We start from the raw sequence: 26,360 nt of genomic DNA, 5'->3' as shown, positions 1-26,360 counted from the left end.
AATTTTAAGATGCTGCTCTTAATTTGATAGCGTCTCAGTTGATATCGCACTTGAGTGGAACTCAGGTGTGACTGTTCATACGACCCTAAGTATTTTTACTGCCGAGTAATGGATAACTAAGGTGCGCAGAGAACAGTAATGCATTACGTTGAAGACTAAGATGTCTGAATGACGCTGTTGCTGATTACGAGTGTAAAAATATGAATATACATTTATCTATATTCATATTTTTATACTAAACTCTATCTATGTATTTTAAGTTTATTGTTACATTTATGTGTTGCAAAATGTATTATACGTGTTTGAATGCATTACCTAGTACTACAAATATTTGTACGAGAGAATATTAGATTTATTGTGTATCTTCTAGACATGAATATGACGTCGATTTGTACTAGAATTACGCTGAAATAGTAACAACTGATTTTATGAACATTTTTTATATACCTCCAACATGATCCCTATTCCTTTACAGGCTTTTTTAATTAGCAGTCAGATAAGACAAAAAAATCAGAAGTTGTTTTATATTCTATTACTTATTCTTCACGTTATTTTTTCCAAAAATATTTACAGTATAGAAAAGGAAAATGTATGATTTTATTATACGTATAGTTTTTAATAATATTTAAAATTATTTTAAATACTACTAAATACACTGGTTTGTAATTTATTTGACATAATATACTATGTAGATATTAGGTTATGCCTTCAACATTGTTCTATGCGTTGCTTTAAATGTAAGATCTTGAGATTATATTTTGACTCTTATTGTAATTATACCTTATCTTCACTTTACTATTAAATATTTTGAATCGTGATATTAATTTTATTTCTACCCTGTTCTGGTTAGAAACGTCCGTTCTACCAAAAAATATGGTGGTTATAAAACACTTACAATTTGATCTAGTTTATAGTGGACTGTACAGATAGGCGGTTTTGGTAACTTGCAGTGTTGATGTATAAAATATATGCTAAACAGACAGATAGGAATAAAATAAGGGACTTGCTGTGACGCGGCAACCTGTCTGGACTTTCTCGGGATCCCGGTTCATGTAATCTTCAGATATGGTGGTGATGCGACGGCAGGCGGAAGCTACGAAGCTTCAAGGGATGTCATACTGTGGTCGCATAGATTTTTCTATTTCTTACGTCACGACAAATCCGATTGTCTTATGTTTACGCGAATATTAGACGTTGAAATTAAACTATTTTGCGGATTTTATCTTGGTTTTTATAACTTAATTTTCTTTCGACGTTTCTTTTGCAGCCTTTGTGGTCACGGGGCGGACTCTGAGGGTCTACTTACAAAAATAAAAAAATACTTAGTCCCAGCTTGGAGCCAAGAAATTATCGGTGACATACCCCCGTGCCTCGGAAAGTACGTAAAGTCGTTGGTCGCGCCTGATCTCTCTTCGGTTTGCTGTCCCTCCCGACTATGAGAGTGAAGGAACAGAGAGCGCACCTGTGTATTGTACACACTTGTGCACTATAATATATTTTGCGTACCTGGCTGATCTTTATTGATATTGGCCCCCATGGCCGTAATTTGACTACGAGCGATTCATTCATTCATATCTATAAATAATAACATGTATTTAAATTTAGCAAAGTACAAACTATTATCACTGACGATAACTAGTTTCCGTTGTTAAAAGCGTCAATGCCCTATGTAATTTCTCAATGTCAATTGTGTATTTTAGGATTATTAATCGGTTTTGGCCTTAATCTGGGAGGACAGAACTAAAATTATCAACTTATGAATTTATGGAGAGTTATTTGTTACGTATGAAAATAAAACAATTTTTAAGTATGTCAGTAGGATTTATTATATTTTTAACTATATTTTTAAATCAAACATTTGTAATATCTTCTCTTTAGGCGTCTTTCTTACGATACATTAATTGCCAATATTCAGTCTTACTTATAATCTTGTGTTAGCGTTAAAAGGTGGTTAAGAATTGCTTAAATAGCTGTCAAAAACATCACCGGTTCTTAGTTTAAACCTTATTAAGAGGCAAGATGGAGGGTTTTGACTTACAGTTAATCGAGTAAAATTGTGTTTTAACTAAGCATAGCTTTGCGAAATTTTTATAAGACTGAAATTTATATTTTATTAAAATTCACCGTCGTCCCAATCATTAGGTAATGAATAATTTTCCCAAAAACTATGACTCAAATCTTTTGTTCTAGTATGATTTTCTGCTTTGGATATTTCTCTTACATACTTGATGTTTTCTACCCACGACAAATCTACAGAATTTTCATAAATTGAGTTATCATCCTTATTATTATTTTTCCTTGGTTTTATATCTTTTTTCTTCCTAGGTTTACATTTGACCTCTTTGGTTATGTCATTTACTTGAGATTTTGTACTTACTTTTCTCTTCCGAGGAGCCTTTTTGGCCTTCGTAACTTCTCTATTACGAGTATCAGTAATATTGGCAGCGGGTTTCAAAACAGAGTTAACTGGAATATCAAACTTATCTAAATTACGATCGGATATTTTGTTCGTTGTGACGTTAACTAATCCCAGATGGTCTTTTTCTACGAGTTTATCTGTATTTGCTAAATTAACTCCAACTTTAGGAAATATTTTGACATGGTTTTCAGAACTTTTACACGGATTTATTATATTTTGGGAAGTCGGTGTGTTTTCTATCTGCGATCGCATATTCAACAGGTCATTGTCAGCAAAATCGTGGTCGGAAAGTATATTTTGAGAACAATTCATTTCTGTATAATTGGATATGTTTGGGTAAGAATTCTCTAAAGGTTGTTTTTCATTGATTAATTCTTTATTCGATGTATTTTGAGAATTATCCGTATCAATATTTTGATCTTCATCTTGTGTGTGCATGGTAAATAAATCTTGACTTAATACGTCTTGATAATTATCTAACATACTTCTAGAATCATCTATATGAGATGATGCAGAAAAATTGTCTTTATCTTTAGAATGTACTATAAACAATTCTGAGATATATTTGTTTCCATCATTATTATTGATTATGCTATTCGTATCTTGGGAATCTTTATGATTAATTTCTTCGCATAAATCAATAATGTCATTGCAATGATTTATTTCTCTTGGAACTGTGTTAATTTCTTCAGGTATTGATTGGGTAAAGTTATTTTTATCAAAGTTTATTTGAGACGCTACCGTAGATTCAGAGTCCGCTTTGGATGTAATTTGTTCATTGTTTAAATCATAGTCATTTTCTGTTCTTTTTCTATGTTCATTTATGATAGCTTTCATACATCGTGTTAATTTTTCAATAACCTGTAATTATATAGTTAACTATAATAACATTTTTCTTAATTAAACCCCGAAATATTAAGGATTCAAAATATATTAATCACTTTATATTGTTAAACAACGTATTGCCTATAGGTGCGATAAAACACTTTCCAGTGATTGATAAACTAAATAAATGTAACTGCATAGGTATCTAAGTATTTTTACTTGTTGCAGTTTTCAGAGCATTTTTGCGAGCTCCCTAAATGGTAGGCAATTAAGGTAAATTGCGTACAGTTTGAAACCCAAAAAATGCCATAATGTTTCAATTGCTATACCAAGAGAATGGCATTGTATATATAGGTCAATAGGGCGTGTAATCTAAGAGGAAAATGGATTTCCAAGAAGATCCTGTCGGGCACTGTATCTATATCCGCCGAGAATAACACATCCTGCGAGCGAATCTGGCGCCATTTGCTGATGGAAAAATATATTGTTTCGAGAAACTCGTTGTATGGTAATTTTATATTAGTTATTTAAAAGTTTATCAGTGTTTACAATGGTTATTAAGTTGAAAATAGGTACGTCAGAGCGGAAAGCGGAAATTTATACTGATTGCATTTATTCCTAGTTTAGACTGAGTAAGTACTAAATAGGACCAATATATTAAAGTAAGTAATTTTACAAGTGGACATAGATTTAATTATTTCTTCTAAAAGATTAAAAAACAATCTGTACTAATGTATAAAGCTGAAAAGTTTGTTTGTTTGGACGCACTAATCTCAGGAACTACTAAGTCGATTTTGAATTATTTTTCACTAATAGGAATCTACATTATTCCTGAGTGCTACTTTTTATCCCGAAAAAGCTTATTCACGCGGGCGGAGCAGCAGGCAAAGGCTAGTATTTTACGATATTTCAGATATTTAGATAGATTGTTTGAAACATTCGAGACAGGCAAGTCGCTAGTCAGATGGTAAGCATAACCTCTGCCCATTAACAGTAGCAATATTAGGTACCTCAATTTATTTATTTTATTTATTTAAATATGGTTCTCCAACAGTACACACGTTTCTTGTTTATAACATAAAAGTAATAAAGTCACATTCTGATGTGTGTACCAATTATAGTACACAACACTCACAAATTAGTACGCAATGTTGATATTATACAAAAAGACAAATTAAAACTTAAATCTACCAACTAATAATTACAAAGCAAACGTAACTACGATATAGATCTTTTTATAAATTTGTACTTAATGCTAATTTATTATGTTTCGATTCGAACTTTGGATAACTACGAACTGCCTAGCGCTGCCTCGGCGTAGTTGTATAATTGGCCGCTGAAGTAAACACTGTAATAGGTTATGGGATACCATTGCAAGTCGATAAACACAAAAAAAATCTCTTGTAAAAATAAATTGTGGTAGTTCAACGAAAGTTCCCTGTAAATCGAAGGGGCACGGATTTGGATGGTCTGCAACTATTTATCTTGGATCTGAAGTTTTGTGAGATTGAGAGTCGATTTAAGATCGGCGGTAGGTATCAAGTCAAGGGACAATCTGTTCCACAACATTCAAACTTGCAGCAAACATTCGCGCATCAGATACTTGTCTTAGATTTTACAATTTCAGCTCATCGACAATTGCTCTACAAAAAAATTCTTAAAGTAAACTTACCTGTAGAGTTCTAGAGTCGTTATTGCACTTGCTTTTAAGTAAAGAAATTTCCTCAATATACGATGTAGCGTCGCACTGAGATATTTCTCTTTGTTGATATACATAGTCGTCCATAATGAGACTTATTTGAATTAGTCTCGTCTCAATAGCTTTTTTCTGTAAATGACAGTCATGTTTTGTAGTTACACAAACAAAACACGAACTTCACGCCTCTATCTCGAAAGGGTAGGTAAGTACAACTAGACTATCCACTTGCCTTGGGTGTTTAAATTATTGTTACTGGTGGTAAGTGCGTCATATGTAAAAGTCCGCCTGGGAAGGGTTACTGGTGGTAAATGACTCATATTTGAGAGTCCGTCTGGGAAGGTAACACCGTAATGTCTATTTCTACCGTTAAGCAGTGTGTAGTCACTGTTGCGTTCAACTTTGAAGAACATTGTGCCAGTGAAACTACTGGACATAATAAGACAAGATTTCATATAAATATCAATAGTTTGTAATTCAAGGTGCTGATTGTCTTTCTACTGTTCAGGGGCTTATCGCTTACTATCAGGCAAACGGCAAGCTCGTCTCAACATTCAAAACAATAAAAAAAGTACAAGAAGAACAAATTACAGTCCCTTAACTGGTACTGAACAGAAAAAGGCAATGTCGCTGCCCGACCCGAGATTCAAACCTGTCACCTGGGACCTCGGAGTGTTGTATCGTGCACGCAATACAGCTACGCCTCCCATGCAGTCAGTTTTATAGTTATTTATTAAGGTAATCAAACTGACAACTAATCTATGCAAAACATATCGAAAAGTTTACACTAGTTGCGCCACTGCCTACCCCTTCAAACATAAAAAGCCTGAGCGCGTGTGATTTTGTACAAGAGTCTCGGGGTAGTGTCGCCGTAAAATTAAGAGTATCATCTGTACATGTGTACGAATATCTAATAGTATTAGCCCTGTATTATATACAATCCCAATGCTGGGCACAAGCTTCCGCTACAATTGAGTGGGATTATGCCTAAATACACCATGCTGGCCTTAAGTGCGAATTGGCAGACTTTAAGTACGCCCAAAACTCTTATACAAAACTGCTCAGGTCGGCAGGTTTTATTCCCGATGTTTTCCTTTGCCTTTAAAGAGATATTTCGCAAAGAATACACACATAACCTTAAAAAACACAGATGTGCGTGCCCTTGTTTTTTTAAACTGCGAACACTCCGCTCTCAACTAGGCTAATCCCGCTTACGGTGTACAAATAGTGGCCTAAATACTCGGGGTAAATGATAAAATTTATTGGATTTTGAGTATGATTTTTATAAATGCTTAAATAAATAAAATTATGCGATATAAATTGTTAAAGTTATTAACACGAGAATTAAATTGAATCCTACTGAGGCGCAACTATTTAAAAGTGCATCCACAACACATTTAGATACGTAGATTTTGGAGATATTTACAAACCTGTTTGATGACAGAAATATTCTTCCTTCTCTTCCGTGGCATTTTATTTATACGTAAAGAAGATAATTTTGATAGGATTATTGTACCTTTTATACTTAAAAAATATAACCCACATGCATTGGCGCGCTTAATTCATTTGATGTTTTTTCTGTCCAAGGAAAAAAAATCATACAGCCTTTCATTATTTTATAATTATTCAATACTGTGATGATATTTTTTTAAATATATTTCTTGATTTTTCTCAGGGTATGATCGACTTTTGAAATATGGTATATCGAGAAATTTTAATTTTCATGCGGATAAGCCTGTATACGACGTCAGATTTCTAAGATTTTTCATTGTTTGTATATTGCGATAACGACTGAATTGATTATACAGTTCAAGCTAGTAAGATAAAAATAGATATTATGTTAGGTCGGAATATGTAGTATCTAAGTATTAGGTTGACTCTCTGTACAGAATGTCTTCGGTATTAGTCCGCCTTTATACTTTGTTGTACAAGAAGTGTAAACAAATATTAAAATTATGTACAAACATAATATAAAAAATACTATCATTTTTAACAATACCATTCATTATTGATTTACTTATAAAATGACATTAGGTAGCTAGTTATGGATAAGAAATTGTTATCTTCTCATATTTTGCGTAGTGACTAACGACGGATTTATTTTTAAAATAAAGGCAGCGGACAGCGCATCCTGAATTAAGATAAATTTCCAGTAATCAGAGGATGGCGTTATGAATTTATATAATATAGAAGATAACGTTAAACGGTTCAGCATTTCAGGAATCAGTTCGGTTCTGCCGTCCGCGGCAACTAGTACTTTACTAATTTAATTATATGAAATATAATTAAAAATGGATTGGTTTATACAAACTTTTATTTTGGTATTTGGACTTTATGTCTGTGATGCGGGGTACGGTATTCCTGCATCCTCGGGCAGTCAATATTCGTAAGTAATTAATTGTCAATATCTTTTTTTTGACATATTAAGAATTTGTCTAGTTAAATATTCATTAAAATCGTCAGTATATTTGCGCTTCTAATTTTTTTTTTGCAATTAGAAAAAAAACATAATCCTTTAAGTATATTGATTCCAAATTCAAATTCCGTTACTCCAAAATAAAATAAATGAGATTAAAATATGTTATTGCACGCAGCCTAAAATACTATAAATAGCAAATTCAAGCCATTTTTTAAAAAAGGTAAACACCCAGTTACTATTTGTTTATATTTCGATTTTCCTGCCCTGCATATTATAAGTTACGTTTTATTTATAATAATTTCCCTTTTGAATTACTGCGAAGAAAAAGTAACCCAGCAACTATTTTAAATGACAAATATTTCAGTTTTATTTATTTATTTACATGAGGACCACTATGAATCCATTAATGAATAGTGTTAGAATTTTATATTATTAGCTTTTGCTCGTGGCTCCGCCCGCGTCCTTAACTTCTAACGGTATACAGGTCATACTATATATTTTTCGAGTATATGGCAGCCTATAAATCCTTCTCTATGCTTCATGGTTCCTTAGAACTAAATTTCATCAAAATCGAATTAATAGTTAAGCCGTGAATGCGTAACAGTTACTATTTTTTTTTAATACTTGCACGGCAAGGTGAGCCGACTGCACCTGATGGTAAATGGAGTGGGGTCCAATAGAATATCGACTGACGAGCGATGATTACCCCTCAGCAATCGACACAATTATGCCGGCCTGTTGGAACCGGATATACAGGCTAATCCCATACGTGGGTCACTATGGCGGGTTTTCACCTTGTTGCATTTTTAACATTTAAATCCACACATAAAACAACATAATATATCTGATAGTAAATATCCTCCAATTACTACTTAATTACTAAGTACTTAAGTTCATAGATCATTGGAAATATATTTATTTTCAGCCAAGCGGACGCCGAAGCGCCTGCGTACGTGCCTCCGTATTTGAAACATCACAACTTCGCGAAAACCGGCCACTCCAAAACATATTCAGGCACAAAAACTTTCTCGGGTACTAAAACCGGGTATGGAGGTTGGAAACACGGGTACGGGGGCGGTGATACCGGATATGTGAGTCCCGGGTACGGCGGACCTGGTTACGGAGACGCAGGAGGCGGGTATGGAAGCCCGACACCCGGTTATGGATACCCTTGGGTCACATCCCCTAGATATGCTGAGACCAGGTCTTGGCACTCACATTCTGGCGAAGTGTAAGTTTTTATATTACTATTTTTATCTGAGAAAGATCTGAACATATTCAGTAAATTAAAATAGTTAAAGTTAAGTATATAGGTTGACAGTTTTATATTGCTGATTAACAAAATTAATAATAGAATAATAATTATTTAGACGCCAAAACCGACCTTAAGTGAAAACTCGTTCGCTTGTCGAAGGGCTTTTTGTCTAACTCGAAAAAAATAACCCGGATTAAACCCTGAAAGATATAAGTACGTAGTTTCATGATGAAATAGGAACTACTATCTACATTTATAAATTGTTAAACACAATAGGTACATTACGCTGCACTCTGAAAAGGGTAAACAGGTTCCATCATTGTCCTATATGGGCAATTGCTGAAAACGCGATAAAATCCGAAAAATAGTTTTAATGTTTTTCTTAGGAACTTTAAAAATAGGTGATAATTACTTTATAGAAATTTAAAACGCTTAGAAAAATCGGACGTTCGCAGACTAAGTTCGGACTACGGTCTAATAAAGCTTCTAAAGCTCTAAAGCTTCTAAATCAAGTAGTCCAGATCAGTTAAGAAGAGTGAAATCCACCTTTTTTCCACTGCACATAGCACTCATTTTCTTGGTCGTAGCATCAGATAGGGTATAAAAACAAACGGCGTTACCTATATGGCTAATAAAAAAAAACATAGTTTTGCGGCATTTTTGCGTTTTACTATCTTACCCCTAATACTGATCCGAATGAACTTATATCACTAGGTTTTGCTTGCGGGTCCGCCTATGCGTAAGTTTTTCCGGAATAAATATTTTCCAGGGATAGACTAGATTAGAAGGTAGATAGCAGTCAGGAGGAATGTAGTTTCATATTACTGGAATGAAAATCAAAATCGGTTCAGTAATTCCTGGGAATAGCGCTTTCAAATAAGCAAATTCTTCAACTTTATATATTAAACATCTTCATTATTTACCTTGCTAAATACTCGCGAACCGTATTTTTTCTTTAATTTGTGGAACATGTGCGTAGCTTCATTTCCAAGGTACACTAGCAAGAAAATTCGATCATTAAAATGCTATAAATTTAAGGAGGTATTATTGATAAGAATTAATCAATGATTTATACACTAGTAATGTGAGCATTTCTTATTATTAGGATATGATTGTTTAATGACCGAAAACTAAGGCCAGCAAACCGGCTACACCACCCTATATTAGATTTATATTTTTCACAGTACAGAGAGTATCCTTTTTTTATTTTCAGACCCAACTACCAACAGTTCTACAATAACGCAAACCAGGCATTCCAGCGTAAGTATTTTTCAATTTCACTTTCGGAATATTTTGATAATTAGCTGCGACTTTTGTCTTGGCAGTCTGATCTTCAGTTAGAACTAAATGCCGAAACTATTTAAAGTATTTGGACCATTCCTTTGGACGAGATTTGTCACACAGATAGACCTAATCCTGGATTAACATTGTAAGCAATTTAAATTTAGATTAGTGATGATGATTAGCTCTAAAGCTAATTAAAAATTCTAAAATTTACATATGTAATTATCCCATAATATATGTACTTAATATATTTTCATTTATTATGCTTGTATTAATATAATTTCCGATGGGGTTGGCATGTCCTTATGGATAAAACCCCGAAATAAATATAGATAAAAAAAATTAGATTAAGCATATTATTTTTGTTAAGTGCGAATTAGGACTTTTATGTTGTGAAAAGGTTCTAGAAGAGATATTTAAAATCAAATTGTAAATTAATTTTAAAATTCATATATATGTGGATATAAAATTAGATGTGGTCTATACGTGGGCATGATTATCATGACGCGTGGGGCGCTATCTATCACAGCGGAAGCTAACGCAAATCTAAGCTCGCGCACGTCCGTCCAGCGATTTACATGTTTTTTTTTTTATTTATTTTTATAACGACCTAAATCTTCAATGTCTCTGATAAATGAACGTGCTGGTCAAGGATGTAAACTCGGGATTTTTTCTTCTATACGGGCACGTTACCCTACTGCATCTGATGGTAAGTTGAGTGGGATCCAATAGAATGTTGACTTACGAGAGATGATGACTCCTAGGTAGTCAACACAATTATCCCAGCCTGTTCGAACCGGTTATACATAGCCTGATCCTGGAACGCGACACTTACGTGGGCCACTATAGGGGATTTTAATACCTTATGCTCTCTATCCGGCCGGATATAAAATATATTCTACTACGACTAAATGTATCGCAAACTTGTTGGGCAAACTGTCGTGTGTATAGATTTTATAGTTTTGTTTTCTTATACAAGCTAGTCAAAGCGATCGAAATGTTGATGGTAAGCAGAGTAAGATCCAGATAGAGGGTCCACGGATGAGAGGTGATGATTGTTCCTCGCCAGTCAAAATAGATAAATATGACATTGGGGTTGTACTTGTAAGAACGAATTTATAATCTCTCAGAGCTCTAAGAGTGACTATAGACTCGTGTTAACTACTGCCACGTTCGAGTTATTTAAATGTTTTGGAAGTATAACGCGAGCGATTCATATTCAAGGCTCAACAATTAATAAATATTTTTTTTTATTTGTTGGTAAGTTATGTTTTTTAACTAACGCCAGCACTAATCAGTAATAACTAACCCTTCTTACTTACGCGTCAATGTTCCTTTATTATATTAATGGGTTTTGTTACAGCTAAATGCGATCCTGAATGCAAGAACACGGGTATTTGCGTGGACACGAATACTTGTCTCTGCTCCGCCAACTACTATGGAAAGTACTGCGAGTTCGAGAAGAAGCCATGCCTCTCGTACCCACCGCTACCGATGAATTCCATGAGGAAATGCTCTTCAGAGTAAGGGATTTATTATCTTCTATTTTTGATCAGTTTAGAAAGGCTTACAGACTAATAGAATTTTAAATTACATAAATACTTAAAAATACATATTGCTCATAATCTCCACATATGTTATTAAATTCACCTCCCAACAAAATGAGCAGAAGTATAATTTGTAATAAGAATAAATGTAAAGATTTTATAAGAAAAGAGGCCACAGCTGCATTGTGTCTACAATGATAATGTGTTGCCCCCATGATTTATATAGAATTTCTTACTGAGCTTACGTCTTAACACCTTTGTGACCAACGATGTACAGTGAAATAAAAAATAGCAGTTAATTAAATTCTATTAGTACAAAATAAACATCGCTATTGTTAAAGCTAGAGCTGCTACAAGATAATATTATTTTAGGAGAAGTAATTTGGACTGCTACCTTTAATGACAACACTAGCCGTTAGAAAGAAGTAGTAAAATTTTCTTTTTATAAATGTCGCAACTACGACAGAGAAGAATTAGATCACAACTTAGCTATAAAAATGTCGATATGTGTTGTAAATGTACTCAAAAGAACGTGAAGGTACAGGGCTGGGTCTTTTACAGAAGCTTGTCTAACAGCAGTTTGAATGTAATTATACAATATAACTTCTCCTCTAGGTTGTGTACAGTTACCTGCATGGAAGGCTATCGTTTCATCGACGGCTCGACCGTGGCGAACATGCGGTGCACGGACGGTCAGTGGACGCCCACCCGCGCGGACTTCACCAGCATCCCCGACTGCGAGCCGGAGTGCAACCCTCCGTGTCTGAACGGCGGCGTCTGTCTCGCCCTCAACACTTGCCAGTGCCCGTCTGATTATAGAGGACCTCAGTGCCAGTATGGTAAGAAATTTACGTTGATTACATCCTGATGAAATTTGGGGTCAGAGTTCTGGTTTTAACACACTTACAGAGGAGAAAATATTACTTTATTGATTATGTTAACTTTGTTAATATTTTACGTTGTTACGTGAGGATTCATGTCGAATTTTTTTAATAATTTGATTATGGTCAAATTTTTCTTTATTCAATTGTGGTTTTCAGTAATATACATAACGTTACAAATCATCTAGTTATCTTCTTAAAAATAACGCTTAACAATAAATTACATTAAGCCGCAGATAGAAAATAAAAACGTGTGTTTTGCAAGAAAAAAAAATAAACGTAATTTTGAGTTTATACGCCCTAAAATCCCACTACTGCTACTCTAAGAGATTTCGTTGCAGAGACGACATGTCACTTTAGGTCAGAAACAAACTCTTGCACGCGCAATATAAGCAATAATCTATACAAATATTAAAAAATTAGAAGTGTATCCGGGATTTTTGGTGATAATATCCATTATTTTCTCCAAAAAGTGTTTATCTACTTTTCATTCTCCTCACAGCGACCAACGTGTGCGACATCCGCAAGCTTGCCTTCAACGGCGGTTACAAGTGCTTCGGCGACTCGGAGAAGTTCAGCTGCAAGTTGAACTGTCCCCCAGGGTCTACTTACAGCACTCCTCCAGCTGAGGTTTACACCTGCACCTACGCAAGCGGCATCTACCAGCCACAGCCTATACCGCACTGCGTGTTCAGTGAGTATCTTATTATCATCAGATTTGAGGTTCAAAGGGGGTGGAATGTGTTGACTGGTGAGTGACTCCAATTGCTACCAAGGAAACTCTCTCTCAGCCGATACCTTTGGATACCACGCCACTGATATGGTGTAGTGGAGTAAGAAAGAATTGAATATTAACTTTTTAAAGTTCCAGTTTTGTGATGTAGTGGTCTTTTTTTACAGACGATGTCGTGATCATCACACCCAGCAACCAGATATCTACGGTATGTTGTTTTTGAATATTCCAGTTTTTGAGTTGATTTGGGATGTTAATAATATTATGTTTTCCGTAAGTACTTTCTTTAACACCTTCTATGGAGGTTATTACTGTTTATACTTCATTATTCAATACAACGTCACCCATAACCCTGTTAAGTTTAAATTCCTTAGTAGTTATTATAAGTCTACCATAACTATCTCGTCTTACATCTCCAGCATCGAACGGACATCCACACGGACACCTCAAGCGAGAGCCACAACGTCACCAGCACGCAAGTGATCGACACCCTGCGCAACACAAAATACCCTCACACCTACGCTGAGAGTCAGAAGAAAGTTCAAGTTATTGTACAAGACCTAACGCCTAAAGGAGGGACCTGTATGACCTGGGCTGGAGTGCATTACAAGACTTTTGATGGAGTGATTTATAGGTATGGTTTAATTACAATAGAAGATTTTCGATTTCCAATTCTTAATTAGCTTATTAATATTTGTGGGTTAAAGATAACTTAGCTATTCCTAGAGTCGCCGAGCTACAGTGCTTAGTATCAATAAAATGCATACCATACTCGCCCTTAGCTTACAATAACGAATCTAAAGGATTGAAGTCTATTTGAGTAGGCCGATAGACCCTGCCATAGCTTATGATGATGCTGATGGAATCTCTTAGAATTTAGTTGTTATTTATAGAATGCATGTGTTCAAATTCTTTACATCTAAATATGTGATAGGGAAGGTCTATGAAGCCGAAACTAACTGATTATCTCTTTCTAAAGCTAATATAATTTACTGCCGAGCACTGTATTTCTAGATCTTATATATACTTACGACTACTATATTTAACCTTGTTTCAGTTTCGAATCACCATGCCAACACGTGTTAGTACAAGACTCTAAGGAGCATAAATTCAAAATTGCCGTGAAGCATGGAGATTGTAAGACACCGGTTAACTGTCCCAGCGAGCTCACCATCTACTTGGAAGACAAGCCTTATATCCTGGCTGTTGGAGGTAAGGCATTATCGTTATTATTCCATAAACTAAAGTGCTTCTTTTCAGTTGTAAAGCAGAATTGCATTGACCTATGTTATAACGTAATGTTTACTAATACAGTGTACTATGTCAAATAGACAATTACTGACGAAAAGAATAAGCCCGGAATTTATTTCTGCCTTCCTTTTTTGTGTCGTTATCTCTTAGGTGGTGAAAGGCTGATAGGTCAGCTTGTCCAGGACTTTTATTATCATAGCTAACATCGACTGTAGCTTTTTCTGTCCGTGTAATGTTAATATATTTCTTTCCTTTTTCTTCATAAGTTCCACTTCTTCCTTAGCCGCTATCCCGTCCCCAATGTAAAAGGGAAGGTGCAGGTTGTTCTTTCTTTTAATGTAGATAGATTAAAATTATTTCATAAATTATTGAATTATCTTTTATATGTAAATGATTGATTTATCTTGTTTTTTATTTATGCTAAGCTTCAGATATCATTTTACTAAGACGTTACAAGAACCAGACACTAGAAGTACTTATGTCTATAAATATGGTAAACATAGTGACTATCGGTTTAATTCTTTGATTACAAGAAGCATTTATCTCCAACTATTTGTTTCTAGTTATAGTGATCCGTGAATGAAGCCTTTCATAATTTTGGATACCTCATAATACTACTGATTCAGGGCTAGGTGTTATTTGTTATTATTTGTGTTGATGGTCGAAGAAAATACAGAAATCTGTCTTTTTCCACAGAGGATGGGTCAGTAGTGTTCAGAACCACCCGTCGTCTGATTCCAATCCCAGCATCTCTCCCTGGAATCCGCGTGGCGATGCCCAGCGACTATATTCAGGTCAATCTGGACAACATGGGAGTCACCATCAAATGGGATATGAACGTATGTTCTGAAATGTTTATTTTTGTACAATTTAATATCATGTCCTATGCTGTCTTTATTCTGAATTTATAATTAACCGACTTCAAAAAAAGAAGGAGGTTATCAATTCGACGCGAATTTTATTCTAAGTTGCGTTAGTTTAAGTTCTTATATGTACCTACCATAGTTCAACTGTTAATGGCGCTTTTTATATAGATAAAAACATGGACACCACATGATACCATTTTTTTACTTTTGTAGAACATAGTCGTAATAGAAGGCACTGTCGTGCTGTGGAACAACACCGAAGGTCTTTGCGGTAGACTGGATGGAAACCCTGAAAACGACCTCGTCACCAAAGACGGTAACATTGCGAAGACCAAGGCAGTGTTGGCGTCCTCCTGGCAGATCAACAAAATTGGAGGTACGTAACTGAAATTTAAGTACTTGGTAATGTAAATTACTAAAATGGTAAATTTTTAAGTAATATTTATTTGATAAGAGAAAGATCCAGAAATAGTAGAAAGGGTACAGTTAGAATTAATATTGTAAATTAATTTAAATATTATAAGTAAATATTTGGAATAAAAAAAAACATTTTAGACTCGAATTAAGAAAAGAAAAAATACTACCAAAATTAATTTTATTTAGTCGAAGAAATTAGTTTGTTTCTTCTGTCCACAGACTTATGCGACAGCAATCCCACCGAGACAAGCGCTTGCGCATCTAAATCTGACGATGACATGAAGAGGGCCATGCAGTTCTGCACTAAAATATTCACCAAAGAGAAATTCCGCAAGTGTTCAAAGGTAAATCTATAAAATTTACGTAATATTTAGGACAGAGAATACGGTAGCGAGGAAACGATTTCATTTCTTGTCAAATATAGCAATTATTCCATAGTTCATTGTATTCTATTAAATTGTACGGTTTCCTTGTATTGTCAAAGTTTAGGTTCTTTATGTTAGTGCTCTGCCAAATATTGAGAAGAAAGTAAGATGTTTTCGATTTTTACAGGTAATGGACGTGTCTATGTTGCTCGAAGCTTGTCAGTGGGACTACTGCGCGTGTACGACTAGCCTCAGTAAGTGCTGCTAAAATTTGGTTGAAATATTGTGATATTGATAAAATATTGGATTAAATTATGCTCATTCGTGAAGTAGGTAAATCTGATTATATTTCATTACAGTCGTAATGTGATAAGCATATTTGAACAAGTACGTGAATCTCATAAGAGGTCTTATGCAGGTCCAGAAGAATGTGCCTGCAGCACAGTGTCGGTGTACGCTAAGGAATGTCTGCGTCACGGAGTAGAGGAGATGAAGAACTGGCGTGATGCTGACACTTGCCGTGAGTTCATTGTGTCAACTATAATTTTGTACAGTCTGCAGTTAGCAATCAAAACATGGCTTTATGTGGTAGAGATTAAGTTACAGTTTCGCTCTTCAAGTTTGAAAGATTTGTAGGAAAACTTTTACTATCCTGTCACCTCTTGAAACAGGAGTCATCGAAGTTCTCCAAACATTTTTTCTAATTCTTTATATCCAATGAGAACATTAAAATGGATTATTTCCTTTTTTAATTCTCTTTTATAATTTACCACATTTTAAATAACGTATACACGTTATTTCTGATCTTAAATAAACAATAATAAAACGATTTTTTACAGCAATATCATGTCCCGATGGCAAACTGTACAAATCATGCGGACCGGACGTCCAGCCCAGCTGCGCGTTCCCTTCGCCCCCGAACAAGGCAGACAACTCCTCATGCGTCGAGGGCTGCTTCTGTCCCGAGGGTTTGCTGTTAGAAGGAGGTCGGTGCATTCCGAAATCCGAGTGTCCTTGCCGTTTGAGAAACAAGAGCTTCAAACCTGGAACTGTTTTGCCGAAGGATTGCAACACCTGGTAAGTGGATTTGCTTGTTCAGATTATAATGTTGAATTGATGTCTGTATTGTCAATGGTTTATGTGGCGCCTAAAGATACCTACGGTGTTCTTCTGTTTCGAAAATATATACTCGTAAATTTAGTTTAGATATGTCGTTTCTTAGTATTATAAAAATATTATTCCTTTTGTCTAGCCATTGAAAGGGATGTAGTCATCTTTAATGTGCCTGCGTCGCTTCTTTCCAATTTCTTCTTTTTTGATATCTCCAAAGAGTTCGCGATCTAAAATCTTTTTGTATATAGATTTTCCATTAATTTTAAGTTCTTCATTGTTCCTCTCAAACAAAGGCTGAATTGTCAATATTTTCACAGCACCTGCCAGGCCGGCGAGTGGACTTGCACGCAGGTCCCTTGTGGTGCTCGCTGCAGCGCCGTGGGCGACCCCCACTACACCACGTTCGACGGGCTGCGGTACAACTTCATGGGCCGCTGCACTTACACTCTCTTCAACTCTGGTGACGTCAATATTGAAGTGGAAAACATTGCGTGCTCAGGAGCTATCACCGAGGTATGTTGTAAAACCAAATTAATCACAAAGAAGTTAAAGTTGAAATTCAATTAATGGAAGTCGTATTGTATGCCGTAATCTTGTTTCTAAGAAATTCTCTACTAATAAATTGACTCCTGCTAAAGTTACTCCAGCAACTACTGCTGGACATGTTAGCTACGAAAGCTTGTAGAGTAACATCAATTTTGTTTATTTTACTCTACCATTTTCACTAACGTACTAGAAACATCTGGAATATTTTTTCTGTCCTCCAGGCTATGAACCTAGCCCCCTACACAGCGGAAGGCAAGCCGTCGTGCACTAAGGCCGTCAGTCTCTCGTACAATGGAGTCAACATCCATCTGAAGCAGGGTGGTTTCGTCCTGGCTAATGGGAAGGAGATCTCTACGCTGCCCGTTGTGATAGGAGATATCAGGATACGAGCTGCGTCTTCTCTCTTCCTTATTGGTAAGTTTGTGATTATCTTCTATTTATTGTAAGCTTTAGGTATGGCAAAAAATTACCTTTATTTTTAAACTCATGTCTGGATTATCTATTAGTAGGATAGATTAATTTTTATTCCCATTACAGATTACTGTTAATTTCGCTGAAAATTGAAAACCAAGAGAAGAATTGTTTGGTTCTAAGTATGACTGTTTTAATTCCATTTATTTTTGTTTCAGTACAACTGCCCAATAAAGTGGATCTCTGGTGGGACGGCAACACTCGTGTGTTCGTCGACGTGCCTCCAGATTTCCACGACAAGACCAAGGTACGCTATGTTCTTATTAACAGCAACAGAATCACGGAGAATTGTGAACTCTACTTCTTATTTTTTTAGTTCTATTTTCTCTTGTATATATTTATCCTATCTCTATTACAGTTTATTCCGCAATTTATTTTTCTCTTATATGATTTTTTTTCTATAGTTATAATTCTATATTTTTGCATTTTTTTTTTCTCTAAGCATATAATTCTTGTCTTAAATTTCTTTTTTATTTCTAATGATTTACTGACATAAATTCTACAGTTCTATGCTTATTTTAAAATGCATCTTCTCAGGGTCTCTGCGGCACCTTCAACCTGAACCAAAAAGACGACTTCCTGACACCGGAGAACGATGTAGAGCAATCAGTCCTGGCGTTTGCCAACAAATGGAAGACCAGGGAGTTCTGTCTCGACGTGGACACGAAGGAACCGGAGCATCCCTGCAAGGCCAACGTGGAGAACAAAGAAGCCGCCGAGAAATATTGCAGCAAGTTAAAGAGCAAGCTGTTTGAGTGTAAGTACCTATATTATATTATATGAAATATGGAATAGTATTGTTTGCTGTTGATTTTGATGAAGTGTTCAATTTTTTTTTTATAAGGCATAGGTTTATTAGTGGTGGTTTAGGGCAAAGTCTTCACTTTTTATAGCAGAACGCTGTACGTAATTAGTATTCACCAACTAGTGCAAAAGACATAATGTTTTTGCTTACACTTTTCTGGGCAAATTGACCTCTCTGAACAATAAATGCAAGGCAGTATCCTGAAATTTTACCAATTCTTTTTTCGGTCACCATTAATGTTTTGTTATAGCATGCCACTGGTACGTGGACGTGGAGCCGTACTACGAGTCCTGCCTGTACGATATGTGCGCATGCGCCGGGGACGTGACGCGCTGCCTGTGCCCCATCCTCGGAGACTACGCCATGGCCTGCGCCAAGGCTGGCGTGATGGTGCAGTGGAGATACAACGTTAAGGAGTGCGGTGAGTTTTTTATGACAAATTTTATACTGCTGCCTGTCTTAGTTACGGTACTGGTGATGAAGGGTGAACATTTTTAAAAGGGAATCTATTCACTTTTATTTATTTACTTTAAATTAATAGTAAACATTTTTAGCAGCATTAAGGTAAACACCGCTGTGGAGGAACAGATGGTTGCGTTCCTCTATGGAAGGGAAAGATTCCCAGTCAGGCAGATGTTGCTTGTGACCGGCCGCGGTCCCTCCGACAGTTCCTATTCGGAGGTGGTATATATGCTGCACGTCGCGCAAATTGTGCAAGCGTGATTCAGAATCGATGTCGCCATCTATCGTGATTGCTTTGTGATTATCACTCCAGTTGTGTCACTGCATCGATCCTCGTGCAGTTCCGGCGATGTTGACAAGATGGCGGTATCTGCACTAACTGTACCGCCACACATTGAATACAATTACCGATTTAAAAGTCTCGCAAAAGTAAGCCGTTAGAAAGTGAAATATTGTATGGATATTTCTCTACTGAGAGTGGCTGATATCCCAACAATGAGTGATACCTGGTAATTGTTGGTTATGCCATAGTTACGAATGACTCACAGCGGAATACCTTTTACACTTAAAGAGATTTGCTGGATGACTAGTATGTAAGTTTCATAGATTGGATCGACAACCATGACTTAATTTTCCATGACGGTGTCAGAAATGTAATCAAAGTTTTTCAGAATGTTCTATGCCCTTATTTTCAACATTACAATTATTGGCTATCTCTTGGCGTTACAGAATTTCCTCCATAATAAGTTGACTCTCTTTCCACAGAACTGTCGTGCACCGGCGGTCAGGAGTACACGGTGTGCGCGGACAGTTGCTTGCGCAAGTGCTCGGACACGGCGCTGGCGGCGAGCGGCACTTGCAAGCCCAGCTGTGTCGAGGGATGCGCTTGCCCTACTGGACAAGTTAGTTCATCTCGGTTCTAATACTCTATCTATCTTCAAAATGGACCAATCGGAATAAAGTTTTTTTACGTACTTACAGATAACTTATTTTGATTAGCTTATTCTCGAGATTCGATGGAAGGTTAAGATTGGGATCGTTTAAAAATTGCCGTTAGTGAATTATTATAAAAATTATTAAGTACTGATAATGTTGATATACGAAAAATGTTATACATTTTCTTGTAAATTATTCTTCACTCACTATTCCTTTTTTTTACATTTGCTAGCAAGTAGTCATAACATCAATTCGATTAAACCTAGACATTCAATTTTAAGTTCCATAAAGTTAGTCATTTACAATTTCTTACACATAAGAAAATATATGTATATAAGATCTGTCATATCTATACTATTATATAAAGCTGAAGAGTTTGTTTGTTTGTTTGTTTGTTTGTTTGAACGCGCTAATCTCAGGAACTACCAGTCCAAACTGAAAAATTATTTTTGCGTTGGATAGCCCTTTGTTCGTGGAGTGCTATAGGCTATATATCACCACGCTATACCCAATAGGAGCGGAGCAGTAATGGCTAATCTCAGGAACTACCGGTCCAAACTGAAAAATTCTTTTTGAGTTGGATAGCCCTTTGTTCGTGGAGTGCTATAGGCTATATATCATCACGCTATACCCAATAGGAGCGGAGCAGTAATGGCTAATCTCAGGAACTACCGGTCCAAACTGAAAAATTCTTTTTGCGTTGGATAGCCCTTTGTTCGTGGAGTGCTATAGGCTATATATCACCACGCTATACCCAATAGGAGCGGAGCAGTAATGGCTAATCTCAGGAACTACCGGTCCAAACTGAAAAATTCTTTTGCGTTGGATAGCCCTTTGTTCGTGGAGTGCTATAGGCTATATATCATCACGCTATACCCAATAGGAGCGGAGCAGTAATGGCTAATCTCAGGAACTACCGGTCCAAACTGAAAAATTCTTTTTGAGTTGGATAGCCCTTTGTTCGTGGAGTGCTATAGGCTATATATCATCACGCTATACCCAATAGGAGCGGAGCAGTAATGGCTAATCTCAGGAACTACCGGTCCAAACTGAAAAATTCTTTTTGCGTTGGATAGCCCTTTGTTCGTGGAGTGCTATAGGCTATATATCATCACGCTATACCCAATAGGAGCGGAGCAGTAATGGCTAATCTCAGGAACTACCGGTCCAAACTGAAAAATTCTTTTTGAGTTGGATAGCCCTTTGTTCGTGGAGTGCTATAGGCTATATATCATCACGCTATACCCAATAGGAGCGGGGCAGTAATGGCTAATCTCAGGAACTACCGGTCCAAACTGAAAAATTATTTTTGCATTGAATAGCCCTTTGTTCGTGGAGTGCTATAGGCTATATATCATCACGCTATACCCAATAGGAGCGGAGCAGTAATGGCTAATCTCAGGAACTACCAAACCAAACTGAAAAATTATTTTTGCGTTGGATAGCCCTTTGTTCGTGGAGTGCTATAGGCTATATATCATCACGCTATACCCAATAGGAGCGGAGCAGTAATGGCTAATCTCAGGAACTACCAGTTTGAACTGAAAAATTCGTTTTGTGTTGGATAGCCCTTTATTTGTGGAGTACTATAGGCTGTATATCATCACGCTATGACCAATAGGAGCGGAGCAGTAATGAAACATGTTGCAAAAATGGGGACAATTTATTAGTTTTGAGAGCTTCCGTTGCGTGCGCTGCGTAAACGCTTAGAGTTATGCAACAATGATATATGACGGGATTGTTCCTCTTAAAAAGTTCTACAAAAATATATTATAAAACAAAGTCCCCCGCTGCATCTGTCTGCCTGAACGTGTTAAACTCAACAACTACCCAACGTATTAAGATGAAATTTGGTATGGAGACAGTTTGAGACCCTGGGAAGAACATAGGCTCCCGGGAAACTACTACTTTTATAACGGAAAACTTTAACCTGAAAAAGTTTATAACGCGGGCGGAGCCGCGGGCAAAAGCTAGTTATATTATAAGATTGAGATGAAGGGACCAATAATACTGAGACTTTATGTTCTAAACACAATATGTTTCTTAGCTGTTAGACGACAGCGGGGTGTGCGTGCCAGTGGGACTCTGCCCCTGCTATCACAAAGGACTGCAGTTCAATGCCGGGTACAAAGAAGTCAGAGCGGGAAAGCGAGAAAGAGAACTTTGGTAAGTACCGACTAGTACACTAATTTTGAAACCTATGATACTTTCAGAACGGTGGCAGCGTCATGACTATTCAAAAATGCTTTAAAAAGAGTATCTAAGGAAGGGTATTTTCGATTAGTGTAGCACCTAGTCGTAAGTAATAAAGGAAAGAATACTGGTTAAGCGTGGCTCCCTTGGTGTCTTTTAATGCCGAGGCCTGACTATCCCAAACATTTTCTGCAGCTTTTAGACCTAATACAATTTTACTCTTTTCCAAGAGGGAAACTTTACTGTCTTTACGAAATAAGCACGTCATTCTAATCTTTTGTAAGATAACATTTACCGCGCTCCCCCCTTGATATTTGGGATTTAATACATTATTTATTTATTTTAGGAATATTTACAATTTACATCAGTAGAGGTTAAACACAAGATAAAGTCCTATGCTAATTACAAGTCTTCGCCAGTAAATTACCAAGTAGTTAAGGGCTTATAATGTTACATTGAATACATTTTGTTGTTGTTAATTTGCTTTGATTTAGTCAAAATAATTGTTTATAAAATACATACTCCCCCTTCTTCTCCACTAGTTGGGTTCATCCATGGATGTTGCCGATAAAACCATGCATAGCTCTATAAGCTAAGCTCTCTCCTTTTACACAGCACGTGTGTGGGAGCCCGTTGGGACTGTGCTCCCGCCACTCCTGAGGAGATCCAGAACTACCCTCCAGCCGAAGACTTGAGAACCAACTGCAGCGCGAGCAACAACATGGAGTTCACCACTTGTGAGATCGCTGAACCTCTTACTTGCAAGGTGAGATATGTTTCACATACATAGAAAGTGGGGATAGCTTAGTTGGGGGTGAAATGGCCGACCGAGACGAATGTCCGCAGGTTTATAACTAAAGGTCTCTCATCTGCGACTTATCTAGAGTTATGTGTGTATTCTTTGTTAAAGAAACGCATACCTTAGAATTTTATGAGAAATTTGGGGGTGTTTAAAGTCTACCAACTTGCACTAGGCCAGCGTGGTGGACTAAGGCCTAGAGGCCTTCCCTCTCAGGAGTAGAGGAAGCCCGTGCCCAGTAGTGGAACAGTATATAATAAGAGCTGATATTGTTATTATTACATACATAGAATCATGTCTTTATGCCTTCCCAGGGATGACATTTTGATGTTTTTTTGAAATGATCCCTCTTCAATACACTTCATCATCTTTATTGCTAAAACATTTTAGATTAGATATTATGATAAGCTCCCTGCCTAATGTTGGTCTCCTTTATAGATTCAATCCCTCCGAATGCTCACATCTTGATTGAGATACCTATGCCTATAATATACAATACCATATATAAAATGTTTTATTTCTCAGAACATGCATCTTCCGCCATCGTCAACAACTGCTGAATGCCGTCCAGGCTGCCAGTGCAAGAAGGGTTATGTGTTAGAAACAGTGTCTAAGAAGTGCGTCCTGGCGACAGAGTGCCCCTGCCATCACGGAGGCAGGAGTTATCCTGATGGACACGTCATGCAGGAGGAGTGCAATAAATGGTATGTGCTGATGACAACTTTTATTTAAGAAACTAAGCCGAGATGATCTTAAGATTGTTGTTAATTGTAGTTATGGGTACTTTCTATAAATGGTATTTAAAGAAAAAAAAAGAGAGTTGGTTGGAGGCGCTAGGACCTTGCACATGTTAAGCGAGCGCTCTACCGTCTGAGCTACGCCCCCTAACATGTACACAACTCAAGTATTGGTCTTATGTAGGTTCTCTTAATAGATTTTCAAAAAACGAACTAAAGAGTAGTTGGAGGCGCCGGGTATCGATCCTGGTACCTCTCGCATGCTAAGCGAGCGCTCTACCATCTGAGCTATGCCCCCTGACGAAGAAACTGTCAAATAAAACTAATAGTATATGATAATCAATAAATTGCACCAGTTGAAAAAAATATCAAAATTAGGGTAGTTGGAGGCGCCGGGTATCGATCCCGGTACCTCTCGCATGCTAAGCGAGCGCTCTACCATCTGAGCTACGCCCCCTGATGAAGAAACTGTCAAATAAAACGTATAGTATATGATAATCAATAAAATGCAATGAGAAATAAAAGTAACAAAATGAGGGAAGTTGGAGGCGCCGGGTATCGATCCCGGTACCTCTCGCATGCTAAGCGAGCGCTCTACCATCTGAGCTACGCCCCCTGATGTGAAAGTGGTCGAATTAATGGTTATATTTCTTAATTTCGACATCAATTAAGAAATTTGTGCTCTATCTTATGCGTTACATTATATTATTATTATGTAATTTTCAAGACAAGTCGATTTTAAAGTAATTTAACTGGTTACTGCATCAACACAATATCGATGTATCTTAATCAATATAAGTTATATGATATTTACAGTATTAAAAAATATTATACGTTATAAAATTAATTTTAACAGCTATTTGAGTTATAGCAGAAAAATAATTTTCATCACCATAATCTGGTTGCTAGATCTCTACATTCAGGTATGTCACTGGACTACTTTCTCCCTCCTTTTAGGAGATATAGAGACCATTTATCTGATATTGATATTACAAAACATAAGTAATTTTGAATGTCAACATTCATGCTGACACGCAACATTACTTCAAGGCACTTTGGGCACGTCTGTCCGTGCTCTACATAAAGTGAAAGGTAAACATTTATACGCATTACGCATATCAATGTACTTACTAGTATTTATCTGGTCAACTACTTCGAGTGTTAGGGTATCAGGGGGCGTAGCTCAGATGGTAGAGCGCTCGCTTAGCATGCGAGAGGTACCGGGATCGATACCCGGCGCCTCCAACTACCCTCATTTTGATAATTTTATTTGTCATTGCATTTTATTGATTATCATATACTATACGTTTTATTTGAAAGTTTCTTCATCAGGGGGCGTAGCTCAGATGGTAGAGCGCTCGCTTAGCATGCGAGAGGTACCGGGATCGATACCCGGCGCCTCCAATTACCCTCATTTTGATAATTTTATTTCTTATTGCATTTTATTGATTATCATATACTATTAGTTTTATTTGAAAGTTTCTTCATCAGGGGGCGTAGCTCAGATGGTAGAGCGCTCGCTTAGCATGCGAGAGGTACCGGGATCGATACCCGGTGCCTCCAATAGGACTCTTTTATATAAATAATAGCTTTTAAGTTGCCTTATCTGCGTAAATGTCCTTATGATTCCTTAGAAATAAATTCATTTATATTTTTTTATAAATTGCAAGCTCATAAATTTAAGTAAAATCTAAATAGTGTACGTAGCTAGTGCATGAAACCCTATGTTTGCGTATACGGGGTTAATCCGTGACTTCCGTCTAATTGTCTACTTCTCGCCAAACATGCGTTTTCTAAGCTCATTTTTATTGACAACTAACTTTTAATTGCGTGTTCAGCCTTCTGAAAAGCCTTTCCCGGTACAAAAGTCCCTAAAATACTGCATCGACTATCGACTCATAGCGCCAGCTGTACGGCGCCAACGTTATAAATATAAAAAATTAGATCAAAAAAATTTAATTACTTCCTATTAGGGTAAATTACCAGGTTAAAAAATAGCCCATAAAATAATCCAGGACGTGGGCAATAGGTCAATTTACACTAAATCCGATCAGGTGTTGCTAAATTTTCACAAATTTTCGCGATTATAATATTAGTAAGATTTCAACACGTTAAATCCCACCATAGATATCAACATCTTCCAAAAACAAGCAGCAATCCATACGTCTATAATATTGAGCAAATTGTTAGGGGACATGTTTTTCGTACACGGCGAACAACAGGGAAACTGAATCACCTCTTCCTTGAAGGTGTCAGGGCGGTTGGTCAACCCGAACAAAAAAGCTCGAGTCAGAGAAAACACTGAAAGTTAAATATTAGTAAGATTTTAATTTTGCCGTA

At 36.6% G+C, this 26,360-nt stretch overlaps 2 protein-coding genes and 5 non-coding genes across 7 annotated transcripts in view; 4 read left to right on the top strand and 3 right to left on the bottom strand.

Moving 5' to 3' along the window:
* Positions 1-1,833: 1,833 nt before the first annotated feature.
* Positions 1,834-6,468, bottom strand: LOC115451508 (kinesin-related protein 10). Its single transcript, XM_030179855.2, has 3 exons — positions 6,371-6,468; positions 4,917-5,072; positions 1,834-3,280 (listed from the first exon to the last, which is right to left on the bottom strand). Exons 1-3 carry the CDS (start codon positions 6,410-6,412, stop codon positions 2,114-2,116), a joined length of 1,365 nt encoding a protein of 454 aa, XP_030035715.2. The 5' UTR covers positions 6,413-6,468; the 3' UTR covers positions 1,834-2,113.
* Positions 6,469-7,081: 613 nt separating this feature from the next.
* The window catches only part of LOC115451500 (hemocytin), a 63,687-nt gene continuing 44,408 nt past the window's right edge, over positions 7,082-26,360 (top strand). The window contains 24 exon segments of the mRNA XM_037439762.1: positions 7,082-7,326; positions 8,285-8,590; positions 9,828-9,874; positions 11,262-11,421; positions 12,061-12,284; positions 12,829-13,020; positions 13,227-13,267; positions 13,479-13,693; positions 14,117-14,271; positions 15,007-15,149; positions 15,390-15,552; positions 15,813-15,937; positions 16,146-16,212; positions 16,377-16,478; positions 16,798-17,035; positions 17,389-17,584; positions 17,839-18,031; positions 18,247-18,335; positions 18,626-18,845; positions 19,144-19,314; positions 20,121-20,257; positions 22,339-22,457; positions 23,100-23,250; positions 23,809-23,987. Coding sequence (XP_037295659.1) covers positions 7,232-7,326; positions 8,285-8,590; positions 9,828-9,874; positions 11,262-11,421; positions 12,061-12,284; positions 12,829-13,020; positions 13,227-13,267; positions 13,479-13,693; positions 14,117-14,271; positions 15,007-15,149; positions 15,390-15,552; positions 15,813-15,937; positions 16,146-16,212; positions 16,377-16,478; positions 16,798-17,035; positions 17,389-17,584; positions 17,839-18,031; positions 18,247-18,335; positions 18,626-18,845; positions 19,144-19,314; positions 20,121-20,257; positions 22,339-22,457; positions 23,100-23,250; positions 23,809-23,987 — 3,728 coding nt within the window. The 5' untranslated portion in view covers positions 7,082-7,231.
* Positions 24,405-24,477, bottom strand: Trnaa-agc. Its single transcript has one exon. It is a non-coding gene; the product is annotated as a tRNA-Ala (tRNA).
* Trnaa-agc lies at positions 24,564-24,636 on the bottom strand. The gene has a single exon. It is a non-coding gene; the product is annotated as a tRNA-Ala (tRNA).
* Positions 25,193-25,265, top strand: Trnaa-agc. Its single transcript has one exon. It is a non-coding gene; the product is annotated as a tRNA-Ala (tRNA).
* Positions 25,352-25,424, top strand: Trnaa-agc. The gene has a single exon. It is a non-coding gene; the product is annotated as a tRNA-Ala (tRNA).
* Positions 25,511-25,583, top strand: Trnaa-agc. The gene has a single exon. It is a non-coding gene; the product is annotated as a tRNA-Ala (tRNA).

Source organism: Manduca sexta, chromosome 17, assembly GCF_014839805.1.
Source record: "Manduca sexta isolate Smith_Timp_Sample1 chromosome 17, JHU_Msex_v1.0, whole genome shotgun sequence".
Taxonomy (NCBI): domain Eukaryota; kingdom Metazoa; phylum Arthropoda; class Insecta; order Lepidoptera; family Sphingidae; genus Manduca; species Manduca sexta.
Note: the sequence above shows the minus strand (reverse complement) of the source record. Positions and strands in the feature narration are given on the sequence as shown.

Bases quoted from the DNA above. Each gene is read 5' to 3' on its own strand.
- LOC115451508 (XM_030179855.2), bottom strand. From the start codon at position 6,412: ATGCCACGGAAGAGAAGGAAGAATATTTCTGTCATCAAACAG. The intron at 5,073-6,370 runs GTTTGTAAATAT...TGTCATTTACAG, and splicing joins ATATTTCTGTCATCAAACAG to AAAAAAGCTATTGAGACGAG. The intron at 3,281-4,916 runs GTAAGTTTACTT...ATATAATTACAG, and splicing joins ACGACTCTAGAACTCTACAG to GTTATTGAAAAATTAACACG.